The sequence below is a fragment of the Plectropomus leopardus genome, chromosome 4 (genome assembly GCF_026936395.1).
Source record: "Plectropomus leopardus strain MGB_pleo_1.0 chromosome 4, ASM2693639v1, whole genome shotgun sequence".
NCBI classification, from domain to species: Eukaryota; Metazoa; Chordata; class Actinopteri; order Perciformes; family Serranidae; genus Plectropomus; species Plectropomus leopardus.
Genome location: NC_142179.1, coordinates 722,501 through 735,000, shown reverse-complemented (window position 1 = coordinate 735,000; position 12,500 = coordinate 722,501). Strand labels below are relative to the sequence as shown.

The 12,500-nt window shown below is 44.5% G+C and overlaps 2 protein-coding genes across 2 annotated transcripts in view; both read left to right on the top strand.

The window, feature by feature from the left end:
* Nucleotides 1-7,540, top strand: part of dok2 (docking protein 2) — a 12,673-nt gene extending 5,133 nt beyond the window's left edge. The window contains exons 5-8 of the mRNA XM_088076124.1: nt 4,524-4,693; nt 4,793-5,077; nt 5,605-5,715; nt 5,880-7,540. Of these exons, the coding sequence (XP_087932250.1) occupies nt 4,524-4,693; nt 4,793-5,077; nt 5,605-5,715; nt 5,880-6,689 (1,376 nt within the window). The 3' untranslated portion in view covers nt 6,690-7,540. The remainder of the gene's footprint in view (nt 1-4,523; nt 4,694-4,792; nt 5,078-5,604; nt 5,716-5,879) is intronic.
* A 1,666-nt stretch (nt 7,541-9,206) lies between these two features.
* Nucleotides 9,207-12,500, top strand: part of grin1b (glutamate receptor, ionotropic, N-methyl D-aspartate 1b) — a 79,342-nt gene continuing 76,048 nt past the window's right edge. Inside the window, exons 1-2 of the mRNA XM_088076120.1 lie at nt 9,207-9,340; nt 10,678-10,825. The gene's annotated coding sequence lies outside the window, so the exon portion shown is untranslated. The remainder of the gene's footprint in view (nt 9,341-10,677; nt 10,826-12,500) is intronic.

Here is a 12,500-nt window from a genome sequence, read left to right as displayed (position 1 = left end):
GGGCGTTCGTGCCTCACTAACGAGGCCGCTGGTGGTGAAACGTTTCTCGTCTTTGAGTCGTCGTCTTTTCAGTCTTCCTGTTGCACCTTCAACCAAACCTCACTTCCTCTTTCTCTCTTGCTCTCTTCTCCCATCAGCACTAAATATAGCACCAAATGGTGCATCACACACTGCTGCAACACACTCAGTAACACACACACACACACACACACACACACACACACACACACACACACACACTACATGTGTCTCAGCTCTGCTCAGTTTTAGGTTGTTTTTTTTCCGCTGTAGTTCTGATGTTTTTGTACAAACACTCGAGGTCAGACGTCAGTGTGTGTGTTTGTGTCGTGGAAACTTGTGTGTTTGAGTTCCTGCTGTGGTGTGTGTGTGTGTGTGTGTGTGTGTGTGTGTGTGTGTGTTTGTTTGTGGTGACTGGCTGCAGGACAACTTCAGTTTTTATCTTCAGAGGACAAACTTCCCTTTTCGTAACAGGAAGTCGAACATCGTCTCTTTCTAAGAGTTTGTTGAGCCGCACTGACATCACTCGAGCGTCTGAGGGTTTCTATTGGTCCTCTACTAGTCTTACTGGTCTCACTGGTGTCTCTGGTCTCACTGGTGTCTCTGGTGTCTCTGGTCTCTCTGGTCTCTCTGGTGTCTGTGGTCTGAGCTGCAGCTCTGATTGCCTCGATATATTTAGTGTGTGAGGTGTGTCTGTGTGTCTGTGTGTGTGTGTGTGTATAGGGGTGTGTCTGTTTGTGTGTGTTTCGGTGTGTGTGTGTGTGTGTATAGGAGTGTGTGTGTGTTTGTGTGTGTTTCGGTGTGTGTGTGTGTGTGTGTATAGGAGTGTGTGTGTAAAGGAGTGTGTGTATTTGTGTGTGTGTGTGTGTATAGGAGGGTGTGTTTGTGTGTGTGTGTGTGTGTGTGTGTGTGTGTGTATAGGTGCACTCGCGAATATTTGTATTTTTAAAATGACAGCTAATAAAAGTTCCCACTTGGAAAGTAAAAAATTATAGTCCCCTGTTATTGATGTTGACGTGTATCCGTGTGTATAGGGTGTGTGTGTGTGTGTGTGTGTGTGTGTGTGTATAGAGGTGTGTGTGTGTGTGTGTGTGTGTGTGTAGAGGTATGTGTATGTGTGTGTGTGTGTGTGTGTGTGTGTGTGTGTATGGGTGTGTGTGTGTGTGTGTATAGAGGTGTGTGTGTGTGTGTGTATAGAGGTGTGTGTGTGTGTGTGTGTGTGTGTGTTTGTATATAGAGGGGTGTGTGTGTGTGTGTGTGTGTGTGTGTGTGTGTGTATAGAGGTGTGTGTAGAGGTGTGTGTGTGTGTATATATAGAGGTGTGTGTGTGTGTGTGTGTGTGTGTGTGTGTGTAGGTGTGTGTGTGTGTGTATATAGGGGTGTGTGTGTGTGTGTGTGTGTGTGTGTGTATAGAGGTGTGTGTGTGTGTGTATGTGTGTGTGTGTGTGTGTGTGTGTGTGTGTGTGTGTGTGTGTGTGTGTGTGTGTGTGTGTGTGTGTGTGTATATAGAGGTGTGTGTGTGTGTGTGTGTGTGTGTGTGTGTGTATATAGGGGTGTGTGTGTGTGTGTGTGTGTGTGTGTGTGTGTGTGTGTGTGTGTGTGTGTGTGTGTGTGTGTGGGTGTGTGTGTGTGTGTGTGTGTGTGTGTGTGTGTGTGTGTGTGTGTGTGTGTGTGTGTATATAGGGGTGTGTGTGTGTGTGTGTGTGTATATAGAGGTGTGTGTGTGTGTGTGTCTGTGTGTGTGTGTGTGTGTGTGTGTGTGCTATGGGGTGTGTGTGTGTGTGTGTGTGTGTGTGTGTGTGTGTGTGTATGGGGTGTGTGTGTGTGTGTGTGTGTGTATATAGGGGTGTGTGTGTGTGTGTGTGTGTGTGTGTGTGTGTGGGTGTGTGTGTGTGTGTGTGTGTGTGTGTGTGTATAGGGGTGTGTGTGTGTGTGTGTGTGTGTGTGTGTATAGAGGTGTGTGTGTGTGTGTGTGTGTGTGTATAGGGGTGTGTGTGTGTGTGTGTGTGTGTGTGTGTGTTCGGCTCTTGTCTCTGAATCACAGTCTGCTCAGATGTTATTTTGGGGATTTTTGGTTGGTGAAGCCAAAATAAAAGCTGCTGGTTCAGCTTTAATGTGACTGTTTCATTTATTTAAAGACAGAAAGAGGAAATGAAGATATTAACCCTTTAAAAACATGTTGAGAAGTCGATGAGCAGCCTCAGATGACAAGACAGACTGCTTGGTGAAAGTTGCTCCGTCATGTCGGCGTCAGCTGCTGAGTCACTTTGAAGCAGCCTGTTATCAGATCTTTGGATCAGTGTGAGGACTTTTTCAGCACTGAGGTCACGTGTGTGCTGTCTGAGTAATGATAAACTGATTGTTTCTTCATTTACTGAAATTTGTCACGCAGCTGTCTCCGCCAGGACTGCCTAAAAAAGAGGCTTTAAACTGTTTGTTCAAATAAAGGTTAAATAAATAAATAAAACTGAATAAATGACACAGAAAGAACAAGAAAACTAACAAAAAATTCAACCGAAAAATCAGGAAAGTAAAAAGAAATAATAATATTAAAGGGGAATTCCCTGAAAAAAATTGCTTGCAAATAGAGTTCCCAGCTTTGTAAAAATAATGTTCTCAATCTTCTGATTTCTTGCAGTTTGCAGGATATTTATTTTCTTTTTTCTGATGCTTTTAAAAGAAATCAAACCCATTTATTCAGGACGGTTAAATACTCATGGAAGGAAAGCAGCACAAGAAAAGTGACGTTGCTGCAGGTTTCAAAGGGTTAACTGGTAAATTTTAACTGTATTTTAGCAACTTTTTTAACCCTTTGAAACCTGGAGCGACATCACTTTTCTTGTGCTGCATTCAAACATCTTTAGCAAACAATTAAAATTTTTGAAAACTGAGAAAATTCATTTGATTTCTGTCAAAACATGAAAAAAAAGCAACTTGGCATGAATGTCCCACAAACTGAAAGAAATGAGTAAAGTTGACAATAAAATGAGCTTAAGAAAGAGAGAAAGAAAAAGAAAATGATTAAAAAAAACTAGGAAAATGCCCAGAAATCTGCCTTTACAATTATTATAATTATATATTTAAAATTATGTTGGATTAGGAATATATTTTATTTCTATTTCTATTTTCTATTTTATTTTACGATATTGCCATTTCCTTGTTTTTTTTCTTGATTTTTTTTGCTAATGTCCACGTAATTGTAACTTGTAAGTTTCTAATGGCTAATTTCTGTGATTTCAAAAGAAATGAAGCAGGCTTTGTTCAGGTTTCAAAGGGTTAAACGCAGGATTATTCAAAGTGTTTAACATCAGTAAAGAAATACAGAAGAAGGAGAAGTTAACCCTTTGAAAACAGACATCTCGCTGACTGCTGCAGAGATTGCTGTCTGTCATTAAGCCAAAGGGTTAATAACAAACAGTTCCCTAAGGGTTAACGGACCGAAATGAGACAAAAACACAGAGAGGAGGTGAAGTCGCCGCGGTAACGAGGAAATGAGTCCGCCTGAGTGAATCAAACAGATATAAATAGACAGTCAGTTGTAACATTTAGTTTATCATCGAGGTCACAACGTGCAGCTGCTACCGTTCCCCACATCCTCACACACACACACACACACACACACACATCTGTGTGTGTGTGTGTGTGTGTGTGTGGTTTCCTTTAGCATCACACATCTGACGGCGTGTTAACTGCTGCCGACACAGAAGAAGAAAAGTCTGCGCTTCGTCTCATGTTTCTGCTCTTTCACAGTAAAAGTCTTATTTCTGTAAATCTGCAGGATCAAAAGTTTACAGAGACACAAAAAAAGTTTTCATACAAACGTCGACCTCTTGTGACCTTCAGGTGAGGCCGTCCGTCAGAGTCGAGACTTAACCCTTTGCAACCTGGACCGACATCAGCTCTCACGAGCAGCGTTCAGACGTCAGTCACAAACGTTTAAACCTTTGAAACGTGATTAAAAACTGGTTTGAGTTCTTTTAAAAACCTGGAAGAACGTGCAGCCTGCAGCTCTGAACAACCTGAAAATGAGCTGAAATTAAAATAATAAACCAGAGAGAGAGAGAGCATCATTAACGAGGGAAACATACCAAGAAAACTTCATTCAGAATTATTTTAATTATATTTTTTAAATTAGGTTACATAAGAACGTACATACATTTTATTTCATTTATTCGTATTATTAGTAATAATAACAATACTACATTTGATTTATAAAGCACTTTTTCAATACTCGACACTTAACAGAGACAAAAACAAAGACAACTAAAAAATTAAAACATATTTAAAAAAACAAACAAAAGTATATATAATATATAATATATGTATGTATGGATGTATATATCTCTCTTTTTTCTTTATATATTATGTCAACAAAGTCCCCAATTTATTTACAGCTCGTTAACACAAAATCATCCCCATTTTACCCACCTCATTATAAAAATACCTCTGTGTGTGTGTGTGTGTGTGTGTGTGTGTGTGTGTGTGTGTGTGTGTGTGTGTTTCAGTGCGTGACTTCAGAGTGTGTGTTCGGAGGACGGAGGCGTCCGATCGCTGCAGACTGAAAGGAGACGGAGTCCTGCGAGCGGACGTGGACGCTCTGCACCTGATGGACCGGAGCGGAGACGTGTTGTTCAGCTGGCCGTACAGATACCTGAGACGCTTCGGACGGGACAAGGTGAGACACACACACACACACACACACACACACACACACACACACACACACACACACATTCAGGACTTTTATATGACTTTCCTGTTTCCTGTCCGTCAGTTGACTTTCTCCTTCGAGGCCGGGCGCCGCTGCGACTCCGGCGAGGGAAACTTTGAGTTCGACACCAAACAGGGGAACTTCCTGTTCCAGGCGGTGGAGGCCGCCATCAACCTGCAGCGGATCTCGCTCCCCCAGAGGCAGACCTCCGGGGGGGGACAGCTGAGTCCAGAGACCCCCCAGGACGCCGTCCCGCCCCCCCTGCCCCTTAACCCGCCCCTGGCCCAGAGCCGGACGCCGCCGCTGCCTCAGCCCCGCAGCCACGTCCCACAACCCCCTGCTGCTCAGGTCAGCCCCAGTTCAGGTTTTTAAAATAAAGTCATTTTTTAAATTTTGCTTAAAGAAAAAAGTCACTTTTTAAGAATAAAGACGGGATTATTGGATTTATACTATAAATTCAGGATTTCCAAAATAAAGTCATGGTTTTCAGAGTAGAGTTTACAGTGAATTCAAGACTTTCAGTGTAAAGTCAAGATTATCAGAGTTAAGTCAGAGTGGAGCCAAAAGTTTTACAAATAATTCAGGATTTCCAAAATAAAGTCATGGTTTTCAGAATAAAGTCAGGATTTTCAAAATAGAGCTGGGATCATGTGATGCGGTAAAATCAGGACTTTCAGAATAAAAACTTTGTTTCTCAGTTAATCCAGACACTTTCTTATTACTGGTAGAGAAACCAGATGAGAAGAAGACGTTGGAGATTTTGACTGTTTTTGTTTCCTCCACACGAACGTTTGACGGATGTTTGGTGTGTGTGTGTGTGTGTGTGTGTGTGTGTGTGTGTGTGTGTGTGTGTGTGTGTGTGTGTGTGTGCGCAGGCGGCTGACGGTGTGTACAGCATGGTGACTGAGGCTCCGAACCTTCAGATGATTCATGTCAAAGACAAAGAGAGCGGCGCCCCCTCCCTGCAGCAGCAGCGCCCCCCGATGGTACGAAACATCAACTGCACGACTCTGAACTTCCTGTCTGACTTCAAACAGGTCTTCATGGTCCTCCTCTGTCTGGTCTCAGTTTAGAGGAGCTCTGGTCTCAGTTTAGAGGAGCTCTGGTTCAGGTTATTGGTCTCTGATTGGTCCGTCTCTTGTGTCCTCAGTCCCGTCTGGAGCCTCCGCTGGACAAAACGCTGACGGCGGTGAAGAGTCTGACTCTGGACACTCGCGGCGTCCCCGTCCCACGGAAGAACCAGGTCAAGATGATCTCCAGCTGTCCTCTGCCTCATGCCGGCCCCGAGCCCGGCACCCACCCGGCCCCGGGCCCCGGCTCTGACCGGGACCAGACGTACTCCCAAATCACCATGCCTGCCGCCGCAGAGCGAGCCACCAAGAGGGTGTCAAGGCGAGGCGGTGGTGGCGGCGGCGGCGGTGGTGGCGGCCCCACAGTCATCCCCCAGGAGCCCGAATACTCGCTGCCCTTCGACACCATCGCCGTCAACGTCATGGCCGACATCCTGAACTCCCATCAGCCCCACGGAGCGGAGCTCGGCGCCGACCCGCTTTACGACAGCATCGACGAGATGAAGATCAGGAACATCTTCCTGAGCGACGCCGCCGCCGCCGTGCCTACCTACGGGAAGGTGGAACACATCTACGACGAGCCCGAAGGTTGCGCGGCCACCGCCGCCGCCACACAGAAACCTCCCACCTCTGTGTACGACGACCCCGAGGAGATGAGAGGAGACGCCTGGAGGGTTATGGGTACTGCTGCTGACCCTAAAGGTCACGAGTACCCATACAACCCGCGAGTGGACGACTACGCCGTCCCCAAACGAGCCCAGAGAGCACTTCCTGTTGGACAGAGCACCGAGGAAGAAGAAGGAGGCGAGGAGGAGGAGGAGGAGGAGGAGGAGCAGAGCGAGGAGCAGCAGGACTCGCCGTACAACAACGTGATGGTGAAGATGGCGTAGAGACAGGAAGCAGCTGAGGCAGGGTCATGATGTCCTCAGTAATCAGAACGAGACGCTCGCTTCACGCCGACGTCCTCGTCCTCGTCTCTGGAGGACGTTACGGTGACTCATTTCCTGCTGACAAATATTATCTTCATCATTTATAGAATAATAGTAATAAACTTTATTTATACGCAACTTTTCAAACAAAAACGTTTCAGGACACAAAATCCGCCGAACAGCAGGAGGAAAAATGAAAATAAATTATTGAAAAATTATTTTAACATATACAAACAATGAACAGACGAGACGTGTTGTAAATAAAAAGATTCAGGCTCCTGCAGTGAGTTAACCCTTTAACACCCAAACATGGAAACAACTCGAGACGTGATCCACAAATGACAAGAAATTAGCAGATTCAGGTTTTTTTATTTTATTTTTTTGGGAAAAACTATATTTATAATTAAAATGAATATTTGATATTCACGATTAGGGCGATGTTGGTGAAAATATTTAACTCAGTGAAAGTAGAAAATCATATTAATGTAAAAAGTGTGTTTAAAGCTTGATTCTGAAAAGCAGATTTTGTGTGCAGAGCGTGATATTAAAGCCGACACAAAAGGGTTAAATCTCATTTTTCGAAGGGATTTTAAAGATGTCAGTGCGGCCTGAGATCAGCAGGGGGCAGCAGAGCCACAAACCTGAACGCCACTGCAACATCATCTTCTTCATCTTCATCATCTTCATTTAGTTCATTTACCGTTTACGCTCGGTGAATTAACCCTTTAACGTCTGTATCCCCTGTTGTGTTTCGGTCTGTTTCACATTTGAACAGCCTGAACATCTGAAATAAATCCTCATCTAACGTTTCATATTCATCTTTTTGTTGCTTTATTTATTAACCCTTTGAAAGCAAAGAGGTTTGATTTCTTCAAAAACATGGAACAAAAGGGAAAGAGCAGCTGAGCCACTTTGTAAAGAAAATTAGGAATAAAGTACAGGAAGCATACTTGGAATAATCATAATTCTATATTAAAAATTAAATTTCAGAATTATTATGATTTATTTGAACTTTTTTTCAGGTCATTTCCTTTTCTTTTTTTTAAAACTCATTTTCCTTTTTTGTGTTTATTTTCAGGTAACCTTCTTATAACTTTAACTAGTTTCTTGCAGATTTTTGGGTTTTGGGTTATGTTACGTTTGTCATCCCAGACTGAAACACACACAAATATAATTCATCTTAAAAATATGGAGAGGACACTTAGAGGACGCTCAGTGTTTTTTACTTCACAGAATAAACCAGACTCAGTGGAGCTGCAGACGAACCTTTAACCCTTCAACACCCGAGCAAACTGGCTTGATTTCTGTCAAAAACACGGGAGGGAGGCAGCGATCAACAGAAGAATAAATCACACAAAAATTAGTAAAAAGTAAAATACCTGAAAATTAGTAGAAATAAGTAATAATAAGAAAAATAATGGTACTTAAAAAAACACCCATGGAAATGACCTGGAAAAGGGCTTAAAAAATTAGAATAATTTGTAATGTAACTTAAAATATTGAATAATAAGAATCATAAATACTTTTCCCTTTTTTTCTTATTTCTTGCAGTTTGTGGAACATTTATTACCAAGTTGCTCATTGCCTCTTCCTCCAGAGTTCAAAGGTTAATGACACAAAATAAACGGGTTAAAGGAATATTTCATTTTTTCTAATGACACAAAGACGAGAATCAGAGAGAAACAGAAGACAAAAAAAACAAAAGCAAAAGACAAGAAAAACAGTTTGAGTTCAGCTGGTTTGTGATCAGATTTTTTCTTCTGCTGAACAAACAGGACGAGTTCAGATGTGACACTAAGAGCTCCGAAACATCATTAAAACATGAGCAGCTCCAACCCACTGAGTGTGTGTGTGTGTGTGTGTGTGTGTGTGTGTGTCTCTTTAATTATGCCAAGTAGTGTGTTAAACAGGAAGCCTCGGGTCATCCATTAACACACACACACACACACACACACACACACTTTCACTTGTTCATTATAAATACCAGAGACATCCAGAACCAGCCAATCAGAGACGAGCAGCTGCTGTGACCTCGTTCTCTGCAGCGAGCCCTCCAGCTCGTCACCTGACGGCTCAGCACACCTGCACACATCTGCACACCTGTTTCCATCAGCTGCTCTGTGCTCTCACCTCACTGCTGAGCCTCCGCATGTCTGCTGCTCCTGCTCCTGCTGCTCCTGCTCCTGCTGCTCCTGCTGTTGCTCCTGCTGCTGCTCCTGCTGCTCCTGCTGTTCCTGCTGCTGCTGCTGCTCCTGCTGCTGCTCCTGCTGCTGCTCCTGCTGCTCCTTCTGCTCCTGCTGCTGCTCCTGCTGCTGCTCCTGCTCCTGCTGCTCCTGCTGCTCCTGCTGCTGCTCCTGCTGCTCCTTCTGCTCCTGCTGCTGCTCCTGCTGCTGCTCCTGCCCCTGCTGTTCCTGCTGCTCCTGCTGCTGCTCCTGCTGCTGCTCCTGCTCCTGCTGTTGCTCCTGCTGCCCCTGCTGCTCCTGCTGTTCCTGCTGCTCCTGCTGCTGCTCCTGCTGCTCCTGCTGTTGCTCCTGCTGCCCCTGCTGCTCCTGCTCCTGCTGCTCCTGCTGCTCTCTCCTGTTTGTGGGCGTCGACTGCTGGCACTGTAGCAGGTAAATACTGCCCCCGCTGGTGAGGAGCATGCAACTCAAACTCCACAGAGCGACTCAAACTTCATAGAGCGACTCGTGCTGAGTGACTATGGCTCCACAGAGCAACTCGTGCTGTGCAAAGCGACTCTGGGCTCAGCAGAGCGACCCCAGCTCCACAGAGTGCCTTGAGCTGCACAGAGCGACTCGTGCTGAGTGACTCTGGCTCCACAGAGTGACTCGAGCTGTGCAGAGCAACTTGGGCTCAACAGAGCGACTCCAGCTCCATAGAGTGATTCGAGCTACACAGAACAACTTGGGGTCTGCAGAGCATCTCGGGCCTTGCACAACCAGCCAGCAATTTGTGGTTCTAAAAATGTTCTGACAGTGTTGCAGAGCAACCAATGCAATGTTTTAGTAATGTTTTTAGCAGCAAGTTTTCTATTAGTTCCCAAAATGTTCTTCTTAAAGTTACGGTAACATTCTCTACAAACATCAGAAAATGTTCATGTTTTTATCGTTAACATATCATATTATATATATTTTTGTTAAAAGTGACTGAAAACATTCTTCCTTTGTTCTCATGTAACATTTTGTGAACGTTTTATAAAAGAACATTTTCTGATCTGTCACCTGAATGACCTGAGTGTCGCAGTTCAAACGTTACGTCTTAGTCAGCATTAATCTCTCAGGAACATGATTTAAACATCTTAAAAACGTTCTTTGAACATTAGATTAAAATGTTTTCTTTAAAACATTATAGTAAGCTGTAGGTAACGTTACCTAATGTTTGTGAATGTTCCCTGCTGGCTGGGTAATTTCTTTATGTTGAAATTAAAGCCGTAGTTTCTCGTAGTTTCTCGTAGTTTCTCGTAGTTCCCTCCGCTCAGACACACTCGGGTCAGCGGGTGTCTCGGTGCAGTAAACTGGTCCAGAGCGTCTCCACGTTAGAGCTGTGTGGTTGTTCTGGTCTCTGCGCTGCAGGCTGCTCTGTGACTCTGATGCTGTCCGACACTTCTGACTCTGCAACCAGCTACACACACACACACACACACACACACACACACACATACACTCCCTCAGGGACTCAACTCAGCGGGCTACAAAGGCGTCCCAGCATGCATCTCTCTGTTCGCCTTACAACACACTCAGCTGGAAACAAAAAGAGCAGCACGTGTGCGTGTGTGTGCGTGTGTGTGTGTGTGTGTGTGTGTGTGTGTGTGTGTGTGTGTTCACTGGCCTGGAAGCTGAAGGAAACTCTCCTCATGATCCTGAACACACACACACACACACACACACACACACACACACACACACTGATAAAACAGTGATGTCATACGTGTCCTACTTCATGTCCGCAGCTGAGAGCAGAGCTGAGACGGTGATGTCATCCTGAGGACGTTTCGGGGACGTCTCTCCGTTGGAGCCAGCCTCTGGTGGGCGTCAGAGGAACTGCAGCTTCGGGCCTCGTGTTCCTGCAGGCTGCTGCTCGGTTTAAACGTTTCGAAGGTTTGAATATTTTCTGAAACACATTTTTATTTACAGATATTCATCATTTGTGAGCGGCTCCAAAGCATCCGCGCTAACTCCGTAAACAAGGTCTGAAAACACGTTACTCTGGCAGCTCGTTAACCCTTTGAAACCTGGACTTATATCAGCGTTTTTGTTCTGTGTTTCTGCAGCTGTTTAACCTTTTTTAAAATATGGGGGAAAAATTAGCTGCTTGACAAGAGAGATCCCGGAAACTGCAAGAAATTAGTCAAAGGTGACGAGAAAAAAGACAGGAGCTACTAGATAGACGCTAACAGAAAGAAGCTAACAGTCAGAAGATAACAGGCAGAAGCTAACGGTCAGACGCTAACAGTAAAAATCTAATAGACAGAAGCTAACAGTCTGAATCTAACAGAAACTAGTGGTCAGCTGCTAACAGAGAGAAGCAAACAGCCAGAAACTTACAATCACAAGCTAATGGTCAAAATCAAATTAACAGAAGTTAACAGTCAGTAGCTAACTGAAAGAAGCTAATGGTCAGGAGGAACCTGAAACTTAAGCGAATGGTCAAATGCTAATGGATAAAAGCTAACAGTCAAAATAAGGTAGAAGTTAAGAACCAAAGGCTAATGTTAATAGTCAGAAGCTAACAGCCTGATGCTAACAGCCTGAAGCTAACAGCCTGATGCTAACAGCCTGATGCTAACAGCCTGATGCTAACAGCCTGAAGCTAACAGCCTGAAGCTAACAGCCTGATGCTAACAGCCTGATGCTAACAGCCTGAAGCTAACAGCCTGAAGCTAACAGCCTGATGCTAACAGCCTGAAGCTAACAGCCTGATGCTAACAGCCTGATGCTAACAGCCTGATGCTAACAGCCTGATGCTAACAGCCTGATGCTAACAGCCTGACCCTCCTGAGCTCAGACCTTCAGACTCTGATGGTTCAGACTGAATCTGACAAACAGGTGAAGTTCTGGTCAGCAGGTAGACCTGATCTGTGATCTGTGAATTACCCCTATAACTACATTTCTCATGAGCCCCAGAGGCTGCTCAGATTTTTATATTTAATCAAATATTTGATGAAAATGTATGAATTCATCCTCCATCGGCTGCTTGGCGACACAGCACGGAGCCCTCTGATTGGACGGTGGTTTGGTGAACCAGATTCAGGATCCTGATCCTGGATCCTGATCCTGGATCTGGTTCAGATGTAAACACACCAGGTCAGGTTTGAACTCGGTGTTTGAGCGCGTGTCGGATCAGACGTCAGATATGACATCACTGTGTGTGTGTGTGTGTGTGTGTGAGTGTGTGTGTTAATGATGAGGTGTATGTGGCGAGCAGAGGGGATGGGGGGTGGGAATGCTTGTTTCCGTGGCAACCACAATAGGGATGTGGGGCTGCATCCCCGTTGCTGCGGTAACACGGCATGCTGGCAGCGGATGGGGTGATGAATGTGGTTTAAAAACAGAAACAACCACAGAAGAAGAAGAAGAGCTCAGTCTGAACGGGGGATTTCTTCTTCTTCTTCCTCCACTCCGAATTTATTTTTTAAATTTTCATTGTTGACTGATGGAAGAAATATCCTGCAGACTGGAAGAAAGAAGAAGAAGAAGAACTAAAATTATTTTTAAAAAGCTAGGGGATAGAGACTAGGTTAGATATTTAATATTGTTTTACTGAATTATGATC